Source organism: Branchiostoma floridae, chromosome 5 (assembly GCF_000003815.2).
Source record: "Branchiostoma floridae strain S238N-H82 chromosome 5, Bfl_VNyyK, whole genome shotgun sequence".
In the NCBI taxonomy this organism is placed as follows: Eukaryota; Metazoa; Chordata; class Leptocardii; order Amphioxiformes; family Branchiostomatidae; genus Branchiostoma; species Branchiostoma floridae.
In genome coordinates, this window is record NC_049983.1 from 6666634 (window position 1) to 6681375 (window position 14742).

General features: G+C 39.0%; 1 protein-coding gene across 2 annotated transcripts in view; it reads left to right on the forward strand.

Moving 5' to 3' along the window:
* LOC118415391 (transcription cofactor vestigial-like protein 4) overlaps positions 1–14742 on the forward strand; it is a 42597-nt gene that overhangs the window by 5530 nt on the left and 22325 nt on the right. Inside the window, exon 1 of one of the 2 annotated variants that reach the window (XM_035819974.1) lies at positions 10161–10571. The exons of the other annotated variant lie outside the window; for it this stretch is intronic. Within the exon in view, the coding sequence (XP_035675867.1) occupies positions 10532–10571 (40 nt within the window). The 5' untranslated portion in view covers positions 10161–10531. Of the gene's footprint in view, positions 1–10160; positions 10572–14742 lie in introns of those variants that run through there. 2 annotated transcript variants of the gene reach the window in all.

Here is a 14742-nt window from a genome sequence, read left to right on the forward strand (position 1 = left end):
TTCCCTCTGTTGAATGATCTGGTAGCCAATGCAAATTTGGTGACCCAAAGCCACCTCAGCAGGAAAGGGTTAACAGATTTTTTTCCTAACACTTTTTGCCTTGCCGCCAGGCAAGGCTTTACGCCAGCTTTTTTCCATGGATCAATGGACGGACCTTTTAACCCAGCCCTTCCAAAGCCCCTTCCAAAGGCCCTTCTTTCCTTGCCGAGTTTCATGGCTTAGTTAGACAATAGTACATTCCAGGCGAGTATTAAAACGCTCTTCTAGACGCATGTTACTGTATGTGGTCCAGCGTAATAAATCTACGTTTTAACTCACCATGTTTATATAAATATATATCACAAATTGCATCAGAAGGAACTTAGTTTGTAATAAAAAATAATGCATATTCATTGTGGGTCAAAAAGTTTTACAAAACCTGTTTAATGTGCCAATAATTTATCTGACATAAATTATGATAATGAGGGGGGGAGGGGGGCGACATGTGGAACTCGGGATTTTTAAGCGTAGAATCTAGTCTATCTTACCAAAATAACATAAAATACGCGGCAAGGCACAGCTTTTTTAAAAAGATTTCTTGTTTTACCCTCCACACTATTTTTCCAATGCCTATTTGGTGGATGGTTGCGGAAGATTATCTGGATTTTTCTTAAAATCTCAGAGGGTCCTGTCCAAATATCTGTCATCTTTTCTGAGGAATTAGGGAGTTAATTGGACTACTTATCATGCCGATTCCTCTTTATTGGTGGCCATTATGGAGATAATGAACAAAAGACTGAATAGAGTAGTGAGGGCATTGTTGTCTCTGTGGTCATTAGTTCACAGGTGTTTCACAGGTGTATACACTTGCAGGTGTTTGAGGCATATTTGCCTAGAGGAAGATTTTCGTGGTACATGTTTCAGTAAAGCGAAGCTTTATCCTGTGTCTCTTGTGTTTTAAAGTAAGTCTTTTGTGTGTTTTGAGAGTTCCTATGTATTTCTTGCACTGGTGGCATCTGAATATTTTTAATTTCAATGATCTTTTTTGTTAAGATGTACATAGCAGAAAAGGCTTTTTCATTCAAAGTGCGAGTCAACAACTGAAAGTGTAAAATCTTGTGAATAAATCAGTATATATTCCCAAGATAAGTGGAATACAGGTGTAACATGCATTACCTGTAAAAGACTGGAAAGACAGGAATACATCATTGTGACTTGCCAAATCATACCTGTAAGTAGGGGGTTCGGACGCCCCTCCCCCCAAGGACTGATCAATAAATCCTCTCTTGACAGCGCTGATTTTGACAGTTTCTCTTCTTCTTTATTGAAATCCTATCAAAAACACAGGGAATGGCATTTCAGAGGGTTTAATTAACAAATTTCCAGGGGAGCATGTCACAAACCCTCTAGAAAGCTCACGCCTTTACTCGGCGCTCACTAGTCAAAAAAAGTCAAATAAGCTTATATTTTGATATTCTAAAAAAAGGTTTTAACTTGACAACTGTGCATGTGCGCATTGCATTGCTGCTGTACACGTAAAACGTCTTGTCTAAGTGCAAAGCCTCTGTACATATTTCGCTATTTTGGTTTCAGATTTCAGTAACGAGAAAAGAGAAAGCATAACTGAAGTTCTTACATGATCCAATGACAGTCAGTTAACACCCATGTAGTCCACCTGAAAGGCAGGGCATTGGTTGCCCTTGGTTACCCGAATCATGTGGCAGTATTATGCCTCTCTACACCTGTCTCCAGAAGCATTCCCTGCATACTTGTAGTGCCAATGGGGAGGCGCAATGGTACAAACTGTCTCCTACCACATCAGGACTGTCTCCAGATTAACATTCTTTCTATCCATTAGTGTTTGGCAGCCCATTATTTTTATGAAGTCTGTTATTGGAGGATATCAGTCATAAAACATCTTTGTATGGTGCAATTGACGTTGTGACGTCTCCAATATTGGACAGGTATGCAATGCTAAAGGTTTGATCTAACTGACTAAAAAAGTATGTAAAGAGAGGGTAGGAAAATATAAGTCTGCATTGTCTTAAAGTTACATAGTGGGACTTAAAGCTTATGAGAATACATTTGTATAAATTTAATGCCATGAAGTTAGCTAAGCTTTTTCGGATGGACACCTGGTGAAGTTTTTGTTCAACCCAACTACAAATTTCCATTCTGGGATGGAGGGATAGGTCCTGGACACTTTTGAAATGGAAGAATACACTCATGCACATATGTTTGATATACTCATGTGTTACGTTAGTACTAATTTCTGTTTTATAATTGTGCTTTGACATCCAGCAATGATTTACTGATATTTTACTGTGTATGGTCTGTATGGTGAATTTGTAGATATTCATAAAACCCAATACAGTAATAGTCTTTAGAAAGATTCTGTTTATGGACACTATCGGAGTAAAAAAAAATGATGAAGGATTTAAATATCTGAATATGATAATTGTATAATGAATGACTCATTCAATCATAAATGTCTCCTCAATACAGAAAATACTAAATGTACTGTTGTCCTCAGTTGTTCCTATAACTGACATTGATAAATTACATTGCAGAAAATAGAGTTTGATAAATAGGCACAAGGCTATTTGTGATATGTGGAAACCCTAGCTTTGAGGACATTCCAACAAGTGGCAACACTAAACAAAACAAATCCAACTGTGTTTGTTTGGCTTGGCACCTCCTGCCACCAGAGGGGGTGCTGACAGAAACTGAGATGGCCTGACCCAATTTGATTATGCATTCCTCCATCTATGGACAGTTACAGACATGTACAAAAATCTATGTATACTGTAGCTACTGGTCACTCTTTATCCAAACAAATGAATTCCAAGGCTGTCACTCTAGATATAGAGGAGCCTAAGGACATTACATTGACACAGAACATATGTTTTGAAACAAAATGTACATACATAGTTCAATTATACAAATCAAGACTTCAGTAAAAGTTGGAAAGGATGAAGTCGGAGAGGACAATTTGCAAGTGACTATATCATTGAGGTTTCCATGTTGTAAAACCTGTAGATAGGATTTTACCTAGCCAACGTTTCTCGACTTGCCAGCTGCCTTTGTCAGGGAATACTGTAAATGCAGAAATGTTCGCGGTGGATTACTGTTCGCGGTTTTCGCGGTGACCAGTTCACCGCGAAATTAAAACCACCGCGAACATTTTTCTATTATGGTATTTGACTGCAGTCTATGGTGTTACCGCGAACTTAAAAACCACCACGAAAAGTCCTTTTTCTCGCTACCGCGAAATTAAATCCCCCCGAACTTAAATGCATTTACAGTAATGGCTAAACCTCTTGAGTCTGGAAGCAACAGAGGATAAACTGGAGAGATAGTGAGGAAGACCGCAATTTTCATAATTCATATAGAAAGCCATCTTATTCACGTAATTCATAGCGAGACAATAAGATTTGTGTGATTGTCTTCCTTGATTTTAGTGTAATACGCAGGGGTATCTTCTGAATTAAGAAGATAGGGCTTCAGTGCTTGCCAGATAATTATTACTGGTAGGTTATTTAATACCAGTTCATCAGCATTGCTAATGATAGTATACAATTAATGTAAATGTATGATGAACAAGTGAAGACACATATCGACATAACCAACAACAACATGTACTGTATGTAGAGCAGTGCCATGCTGTCATTTTACAGTCAAGAATGTCAGTGACACTAAATTTAGCTCTAGACGGTAGTCTATGAGTATAAATAAATCAATTAGCAAAAAGCTTTCAGTGAGTGTATTAATAGCTGCTTTTGTACCTGCCCTTTAGAAACCAGCTGAATGAAAGGTTGTTGAAGTGACAAGTGGCAGTGTTTCTAATTTCAGCTACAGTTACAGGTTATCTGCTGTGTTTATTCTTAGCTCAGGATCTAAGTAACCCTTAGCAGAGTCAATTAGAGCGAAGATGTAGCAATGTTCCCGAAATTTGTCACTGTATTCAGAGCAAATGTGTTTTACATTAACATTACCTATTTTAACTCAAGACTGCGACTACAAAGTGAAAAGATTACTCAATCAGTTTCATTCACTCAAGAACAATTTTTTTTACATTTTGTTGTGTGTTTGTTGGCTTTTGAATTATATTTTTGAATCGTGCATCATAGTCCAGTTAGTGTGTGACAAGTGTCAGGCAAGTCCAATTTTGGTTGTTTAACGGTAGCTCAGTGATCAATGTCAAGTGGAAAAGGGACTTAAAACAATTTCTATCGGGAAAATTTCTTAGCTTGCAGAACTGACCTTTGGAAACTTTGTTTCAGTTTTGTTTGACTAATGCTGGTTCACCTTTATCCGAGGGTGACCGATATCCGTTGTTTGTAAAAAAAATGTATTGCAGGGATATGAAGTTGATGAACAGTGGTTTCAAATCGGAACATTTTGAAAATATTGCAAATTTGAAACCACAGTCAGCAGACTTGATACTCCTAAATGTGCTGTTTTTAAAGACAACGGATAAAGGTCACCCCATGGATAAAGGTGAACTAGCATTAGATATGTAAACTGTTTCATACACTGTAGTAGGTTCTTTCAGCAAAAATGCTGTTGTGTCCAAGTGTTTTAGATGTATTTCAAAGTTGGAGCTGGCTCCATTTTGCATTCTTGAATTTGCGGAGGATTTCCTAATGTTTCCTTCAGGAAAATGTATGTCTTGTTTGTGTTTTCAGCTTTTCTTAAGAAAAAAGTACCAATGGGTGGTCCTTACAAAATGTTTGAAGAGGTCTTCCTAATATTTCCTTCAGGTAAATGTATGTCTTGTTTGTGTTGTCATCTTTTCTAAAGAAAAAAGTACCAATGACTAGTCCTTACAAAATGTTTGAAGAGGTCTTCCTAATGTTTCCTTCAGGTAAATGTATGTCTTGTTTGTGTTGTCATCTTTTCTAAAGAAGAAAGTACCAATGACTGGCCCTTACAATATGCGGGTGGTTCACGGTCATTTCACTCTATCCAAGGGTAACACTAGCCCCTCATTCAGAACCACCCAGCCAGAAACTTACCATTGCTAGTGTCAACATCTTATGAAAGAACTGGAGACAATGTTTCAGATCTTTTATTCTCCGTGTATGTCTTGGTATTGTTGAAAGTATGTCTGTGGGCAATGATAGAAAAAGGACTCCTAGATGTATAGTATGCGTCTTTGTACTGTTGATATTTTGGTTTTAGATATTGAATACAACACTCGTAGAAGGAGAGCAAGTGTTGCCCACTACTAGGAGTGGGTACTGGTAAAGAATATACAGGTCCAGGTCCAGACCTGAACCGAATTGCTCGTGATAACTTGTGAAGGGGCGATATTTTGCTACTAAAAATTTGGTTTGGTGGAGTATCCAACGTCCACTGGCATTTTGAAATCCTATCTTTATATAAACAAAACTAGCTTCCACCAAGTTTGGTTTGGGAAACTTGGTAAAAATGATTATCAACTCCTTTACTTTGGTCTTGTCATTTTCTTTGACCAGTAAGCCCCCCAACACTTGAATGCCTGTCACTATAATCTATTCATTTTCTAATTGGTCCAAGATCCGGTCCACTGATTTTTTTCAGGTCTAGTTTTTCTGGACCTGTCCAGCAACAACAAACGGTTTTGTACCGGTACACCAGAACCTACCCCTATTGTCTACAGCTATGTTTGGTGGAGTGAGCATTTGCCAGAATGCTGACTAAGCAATATGCTTACCTGAGCCATTTCTTTCCTTGTCACTGAGTTAATTGTTAATGCCCGCCGTTGCTCTGAGTCGTGCATTGTTTTGCTCTGTGCCTTAAAATGACTCTATTCGCTGCCTTTCTTTGAACATAATTACATCAAGTGCAAGTTCGCGTTGCTAGGTCTTCAGTGCAAGTCGAATGAATGATTTCGCATGCACTGTGCGGATTGGCTATCGGGTAGTGGCTGTAACAATAGGCAGGGGTTAGGATTTTGTGTCGTTATGTAGAAACAGGCAGTGCTCTGTTTTAGTCTAGACACGTTAGGCCTGACAAATGTTTTTGCATGTTGACTTCTTGATTGTAACCTAGAACACACAGAGGGTACAAAGGTGTGCTCTTGAGTGTTAGATTTGGGAGGAACCCTTCTCTAGTAAATGGGTCAACAAAATGCAACCAGGTAAAGAGTTTGGTAAAACTTTTTATGCATGGGAGAAGAAAAAGTTTGTACTTATACATGAAGAAAAGATTTTCAATAGAAATTGGAAAAACAAGAGACAAAACTTGAGGAATGTTATAGTTTCTCCCTGTTAGCTGACAAGTAACAGTATAATTTTTGAAAAAGTTATAAATGACCCAGTTCCAAGCAATAGCCACCTTAGCAACATATGATTAAAAAGGACAAGTGTATCAAGGTTATGTGTCTGCGTTCAAGTGTTGTGTTTTCACAAAACATAATTGTGGTTTATAAATCTACCAGCCTGTCAATACAAATGTCAAACTTGCTTTCAGGTCATGTAAATAGCTTGTGTCATAGATATTACTCTGGATGGAGACAGATTGATATTCGGTGTTGTGATATTACATGAAATTTTTTTATAAGGTGTGAAGTGCGTCCAGGGTATGTGTCCATTCCAGAGTTTTGTGGTTCAACAAAAATGTACATGTAACTGCCTGTTAGATTTGAATAGAACCAACAAGTGTGTCCAGAGCATGTTGCCCTGCATTCCTGGGTGGAAACATGACATTGAAAAAGACATCTGTTGAATTTTAAAAAAAAGAGGGTCTGCATGGGGATTCCTGACCACACTTTATGCTGAATTGAGAACCCCCTATGCATCACTTGTATGGTGAAGCCAAGGAAGGCAATTATGAAAATTTACCAACCTCACTATGAATTATGCGGATAAGGCGGCTATGAATTACAGGAAATAAAAATTTCCCACCTACATGTACTACACCGTACAGAAAAGGGGCATCAGACCAGCTGATAAAAGTGTGAATTTATGCCATGTACTGCATTTCAGTGCACTAAATAAAGATGTCTATTAGATGTCAAGTACATGGAGCCATAGAGGTTGTGTGTTTGCATTCCCGCATTTTTCCTCAGGACATACTGTATCAGAAATACCAGACATTGCACAGATACATGCCACATGTGATTGGCATCTCTCAATTTCAGGGAGGAGTCTCTGAGTGTCTAGTTGTCTGTAGTTTTGGTTATCACTCAGCATTGCTTCCATGATAGAGACACATTGTTGAAATATGTTTGAGAACATACATGTACAACATAATATAGTAACTGGTACTTGTGTCCAATATCTCTGAGTTCAAGTCTAGATGGACTAAAATCATGATGGGATAAAATCATAGTTTTGGAAGTGGATATAAGGAGATGAGGAACAAAAGCATTGACAGAAAAGAAATTGAAAACTTGCTTGTCAAAAAATTCTACCATCTTAGCATTATAGTACAGGCACTAGCACAAACATGTACCAAAGATACAGTGGAAGCCGCTTAATTGCACACCCAATTTGCCAGAGAATTCCGTGCAATTATCCGGTGTGTGCGATAATGCGGAGTTGGTCATTTGGACCGCATCACCACGGGATTTAGGGATTCCGTGCAGTTGACCGAAGTGTGCGTTTATCCGACGTGCAATTACCTGGCTTCCACTGTACATGTAAATTAAGGGTGGGGGTGGGGGTGGGGGGTATGTATATTGACCATTAGCTATCTCAAATCATTATCTTTGATTCATCTATGAGTTAGAGAGGCCTGATGAAAAGGGATGGCTTAGCTGGAGCAGGATTAGATAAGGATTACATGTAGGTGTAGATTAGCGCTAATCTGAGCCATCTGTTGTTATTGTTGGGGTGTCAATAGGGGAGGGGCAGTGTGGGCAACATTGACACCTCTTCAATCACACTGGCTAAACTGTTTATGTGAAGCCATAAATTTGCTTTGTATTGGGTTTGGTGAATTACTGTAAAAGGCAAAATGTGCACGGGGTAATTTTGGGGTCGGGAGAAACAGGAGTTTATACGGTGGTTTTATATTCGCAGTATAATATGGGCAGAAGAAGGAAAAAAACATTTGTTTGCAGCATTTTTTTAGTTGGCAACGAAGCGGTCACGACACAAACTGCAAACATAAAACCTGAGTGCAAACATTTTCCCTTTTACAGTACTTGAAACCACTATCAACTGCACCATATAATGTTCGTAGTACCTTATCAAAAACAGAGTATGCACTATTTCATTGTGGCATGTCTTTTTGAGCCAGTAAGTAGCCTAAAAAGATCTGTCCCTTAAGTTTTATTTCTGAAAATGGTTTAATAGAAATTTGAAAGGTTGTTATGGTAAACATACTGTACCACAAAATCGGTTGCCCTGAAATGATGTTTTCCTTGCTCTTGTTATTTGAGATTTAGGTCAACAACTTCCATCTGAAGTGATTTGTATTTGCCCAGGTGTTACACCTGTCTGGACAAAGGAAATGTTTTCATATTTCTTCTTTCTGTTTTTAGATCATACCCTGGTAACTTAACCTGTGCATTTGGGATTTGTATCCAAGAATGTACTAGTGACATTGGTTGTATTGAATAGGGCAAAGTTTTAGGTACAAGGCTTGCAGTACCATTGTTGATTACTAGAGGTCCTTATTGCACAAACGTTGGATTTGCTACTTCTTCCTTCATGGTAGATTAGGGATACCATAAACTGGAGGCCACAGTGATTAAAAACCAATGAACCATCATATGAAAGTATCTTCCAAATATTGGATGTAATATAGCTGTATTTGCACAATGGTTTGTCATATTTTTATTTAGGTTTCCCAAACCAATGGATACATTTCAAACAAAATTCATGTTTCAAGTTGCTAGTTTCCTGCAACTCAAGATAGAGACAGACATTCAGATGTTGACTTTTCAAAGGTTATTTCTGAACGAAAGCGTATTGATTTCAAGCAACTTGTTTCATGCCACCTTAGATAGGGACAGCATGTTCTACTTACCTTGTTTTTGTACATTAGAGTAAGGTTGATACACCAGACTCTCCCATCTTATAGGGACATGACAAAGTCTGCTGTGTTTACTTGAGAAATCCTCCATCAATGAAAAGCTTACTTCAGCACTTACATGTGATTTAGACCAGACTGCTTTGACTACATGGCTCATGGACTTTAAAGAACTCTTTCAGAAACTGCCTAGCAAATTTAGTTTTAACATACACTAATATATATAATGATAGTTTATTAGCCTCAATCTTTAGATAATTATTGTTGTATATTGAGCCATAAACTTGATGGTGATGGATTGAATAAATATTTTTCAGTCATTTACAATTTGCAATGATCTTAAAGTTTATAACTCAATGAGCACTTTGACCTTAGTCTGTATCTTACTGTATCTTAAAAATATTCTTATTGATTATTAATTAAATTTATCACCATTCATTATGATGGAGACTGCATGTAATGTTTATTCTTTTCCACTATCAGTACTATTCTTTAGAGAAATTGCTTCATTGCCTTATTTACTGTGTTTGGATGTAGTGATACTATATTACCGGTGACTGTTATGTATTGTTGGCCATAAACTTAATTTGGTGATAAACCACAGTATTACAAATGCATTTATTACTATTGCTGTCATTGCAAATCCACTTGTGTTCATTGTGGGCAGTATACTTTCATTCCTTCAGTAGAACTGTGTTTCTATGTCTGCATGTCAGCAGTTGTTTTCACATTTGCCCAGCTCAGGGAGCCCCTGTCAGACCTACTTCCTCCAGTTTGTACTCTGCAGTGCAGGAGTGTAAACTTCAAACTTAGGCGCATTACAATGGTGCCTTTGTACACTACAGTGTATACATTGTATGTGAGAGGGTCTCATGTTTTGTGTCATTACACCCTATTTACTTTCCATTGGTCGCCGGTAGGACTATGATCCTGGTTGCCACGGCAACCAAACCCTTGAGCCGCCCTTCAAAAGGGGTCTTCTCCCGGTTCTCGTCCCATGGCCTGGGAATCCTGAATGGTTTCTCAGAGAGCGGCCTGTCCGCACCTCAAGCCTTCACCGCACTCATTGGTTGAGGGTATGTCATCCAAGCCGCAGCTCTCAGACTTGCAGGGGACCATGCATGGCTGCAGTTAAAAAATACAAGGCACTGACCACACGCCTACCCTCTCCACCCGACCAAACAAGGTGCAGTTTGTTAGAGCAGACCACGGGACCTTTGTTGGTTCAACAACCTGGCGTGGTGTGTGCTTTGTGTTGGCTGAAACCGGGGCCGTCTTCCTTTAGCTAGCACTGAAGACATTTCTCCATTGGTAATTGGGCCTCACTTGTTATAGCCCCAAAGCCCCAAGCCAGCAAGTGGTTCCCACTGTTTATTTGTGTTTCACGGAGAGCAAAAAGTCAGAACCAGGGAGCAAAACCTTGTATAAACACTTTGCTCAGCGGACATAAACACCATCCCCTTCCCCTAGCTTTGCATGTATTTCTAAACCCCGGAAAGACTGAATAACAAGTTTTGAAGAGTCGTTTGGGAAGTTGGACTGTCGGGTACGGACGCACACAGGGAGGTTCGTTCATGCGGCGCTGACGATGCACGGCCGCAGCGCCTTCCAACCATGGAGGGGCCACGGTAAGTTCACTGGTTTCTGTTGCACGACAGGCTGTATTTGTCGTGATTCTGCGTGTGAATTGTGGTAATGGTGGTTTAGTGACCCAGACAGACTCCATTGTGGGAAGGGAGCCCCCCTTGGTGGAGGTACAGAAATCACTTGGCTGGGTTTGTCCTTGACGGAGTGCCCTATGTCCTGGTAAACCTAGAGCAAGTTCTGGCCTGTGTTTCCCCAGTAATAGCACGGCCGTGAATATATAACATGCATTGGCATAATACCGGTAGTAAGACTTATACCGGTAGATTAAAAATACTGGAACTTAAAGAGATCTACACATGCAACAATAGTTATTTCTGAGCTGTGCACACTTCAGACATCTAGGTGTCCAATACACCATTTACAAAGCATCGATAACAATGCATTCGAAGACAACAAGGCCAAAAGTTTTCAGTATACTTTTTTTTTAAATTTCGGGGTAGGCAGCTCGTCGTGGGACGAACACACTGTCACATTCATTGCCAAATTTATATAGATCATAATTACACATGCTCACGGCACAAGACGAACATGATTCAACAACAATCTTGAATTTCTGTTGGTGACCTACAACTCATGTAAAAGTGTGAAGAACCGTTGCATAATAGCCCGGATCTACGACTGAATGGGCAAAATTGAACGTACGCAGCCATTTTCCCGCCATTTTTATATCTACGCTAGCAGTGAAGTGTTACGTCATAGCGGTTGTGACGGACAGAAGTTAAATGAAAATTCTTGACAGTATACGTCCGATTTCTCATGACATTTTGTATGCTCATGCAGGTTTATGTTTTATGCATTTACTGACAGAAAAGGAAGGAACATCAGAGGATGTATAAATGTACATAGCGGCAGTTAATTGTGCCGTGTTTCTTCCTACCGGTATTTTGTACCCCCTCCCAACCACGCGCCCGTTCGCCGTGTAATTCCGCGGCGTGTTACAATTACAATATTACGCTTTTAGCAGGACAAGAGTGGCAGAAAAGTTACACAGAAGAAGTGGCAAGGGTAACCTATAACGGCAACATGTAACTGGAGAAAATGATGCGTTGACAATTTGTCAAATCAGTATGGCTAGAGAAATCGTCGTAAACGTACCGGTATTATGATAATAGATGTTATAGGCTCACATAGTAACACAGTTAGCTGGAGTTCAGGGGATAGTCAGTGAAGCTCTATTTTTGTTCCTTGCAGCAGTATTGGCTTGTAGACACTGTGACATTACTTTCTTTATTATGTAACCCATGGTACTGTCATCCAACTATGAGCAGCTCAAGATGATGTTTGATAACTTTATCATTAGACCATGCCCAAAGACCATTGTATTGCAAAGTAAAACAGTGTTGTACAGAATTGGGTACTAACTCTTAGCAAAAAAGGAAAATGAATTAGAAGGGAATTAAAATAAAATCTTTTTTGACTCTATGTCTACAGTGTACTTGAAATATTTGAAAAGTTTGACCTCTATTCCGTATGCAGTGGGAGATGAATATATACAATATATGGTTTAGAAGAATTTGGTCATTTGATTAAATGTTAATATGCATGAAATACTTGAAACGTTTGACCTCTATTCTGTATGCAGTGGGAGATGAATATATACAATACATGGTTTAGAAGAATTTGATCATTTGATTAAATGTTGATATGCATTAAAGAAATTCTGTCAAGACCATATCAAATTGCACTTTATCATTAAATGGTTTGAAAATCAGAAGTTTTGTTTCATTTCTGAGCACATCTGAACAAGAGACAAAATTGTCATCTCAGATATCCTGTGCAGGGGTGCCATGTGATGTATACACTATTCAGGAAACAGACTTTAAGTGAGACATGGGTTTATACCAGGTCAAGCAGGCTAGCAGGAGCTAGCAGGCTGAGGCTAGCAGGCTGTCAGAGGCTAGCAGGCTGTCATCAGCATGTAGTTTAATACTGGTGTATCAGGGCCAGATCTGTTAAAGTTGGCACTTTATCAAAGTTTTCTGCATGTCTGTGCCAAGATAAATACATGTATGTCATACCAAATATGATTTATTAGCACTGTCAATGTGCATACAGACTAAGGCATTATTATACTTTATAGTGTACCAGATTCTGTACAGTAGGTAACGATACGAAATAATCTGCAATACAGTGACACAAAATAATCTGAAATCTGAATAGTCTGTAATATTTGAGAAAGAAAATGCAAATTGCACAATGAATAAACCACATCAGATATTTATTTATTTGGATTCTCCACACTGGAGGGTATGGCGGATAGATGCAGTGACATACTTTTCTGTTAGAAGATGATGTCTATGTCAAATTTGTACATGTAGTATGATGTACATTTATGATATTTGCTGGGTTAGAAGAAGAGACTTTAGATCAAGATGTCTCACTCTGTACCAGAAATTCTGTCTACATCTTTAGAGTTGCCACCTTATTGGTGAGTATAGAGGTGATGAAACAAACTGTTGTTTTCAGGTTTGGAAGAAAGATTCATTTTCTATCTTCTTGCAGATAGGACCAACACAAAAGTGGAATGATTGCGGCCCCATCAAATAGTTGATGTCTTCTTTCTTACCTACCTGCTCCTAGGAGCTTCCCCATCTTGAGACTTGTCCCTTGTTCCTCAGATGTCACCTGTTGTGTGTCACCTGTCAGGGGTCATGACCTGATGGGTGAGTGTGGAGGTGTGAGGGGAGAGTTGATACCTGTCAGGTGTACTGGTGCATCAGGGGGGTTTAGGGAGACAAACAGTGGCAGGTGTTAGATTACTGAGGGGTCACTCATTTGTAACAGTGTGGTGGTAAGGAGCGGTGTACCGAAAGTGCGAAAAGGAACGAAAAGGAACGAAAAGGAACGAAAAGGAATGGAGTATGAAGCAAACTTAAATAAAATCAATGAGAATATAAGGAATCGGTACTGCGGGCGTTAGAAGCCTACGAAGCGTGTTTTATTTTACCGAGAATTTGACATTATCAAATTTTTACAGCGCTGTTTCAGGCTGTTGTTTTTGTGTGGCTAAATTATTCTTTGAAGATCTGCGAAATACAAAGAAACGGAACTGAGATAAGAAAGTTAGGACTAAAATTCAGTGGGTGGTAGATGAATATCGATTATTATACATTTTCAGGATGAGGCAAGATTGTAACGTTGTTGTTGTATTTGGGTGGCTTTTATTCTCCCTAGAGGGGAGCGCCGCATGCAAATGACCCGCGAAATCCGGTCAGGAAAGATATGCTAATAAACTGCTGCCCCACGAGCATTACAGCTCCTTTCAACAGGGCCAACAACATGGTTTTCTGGAGACTGGAGACATATCTTCTCGCTCGTTCACAACGAAAGAAAAGCTGTAAAAGGAGAGACATATATACATTGTACCAAAGAGATTTCATCAAGTTGTACAATGAGTATTCATCATTTTGGCGGGAAGAAAGGTGCCAACGTGCGGAATTTGTGCAAAGGATATTGGGAAATACAATTTCTGTCAACAATTTTCCGTCATATTCAATACAAATAAATTTCTGCCTCTTGCGACCGACATCAGGCCCTATAAAAAAATCCCAATGCCGGGTTTAGATGTCCTGGTTGCAAAACAAATTTAAGGCGTTGTATTGATATTAATGAAAGTGTGAAAAAAAGGAAGGAAGAATAATTCCCAACATGCTGGGCTCGAACTTCCGATCGTCGACTTCCCTGGGTTCGAACATTCGACCTATATTTCTCTAAGGTCAAGTTCTTCCAAATTGTGCAATACATATACTTGTAACTTTGCTATCATTGCATTTTTTAAACAACTATATCCACATAGCATGGCTTTTTATGATAAAATATGCGCAATCGTTCTCAACATAATCCATTTCTTCTTGTGAAATTTTATAATATAAATGTAATATGGATATTCTAAGGAATGTTATAACCACATTAACACGTACATGAACATAGATATGCATAGATAGGTCTCATCAACATTCATTCCTCCATTGAACCATTGCTATAGGAATTTCGTGGAACAAGCCGCAAAATGCATTTGCCGATCACAGTTTACCTTTTCCTAATATTATCATCGATTTTATTTGAATTTGCTTCATACTTCGTTCCTTTTCGTTCCTTTTCGCACTTTCGGTAGCGAAAGTGCGAAAAGCAACGAAAAGGAACGAAGTAGGA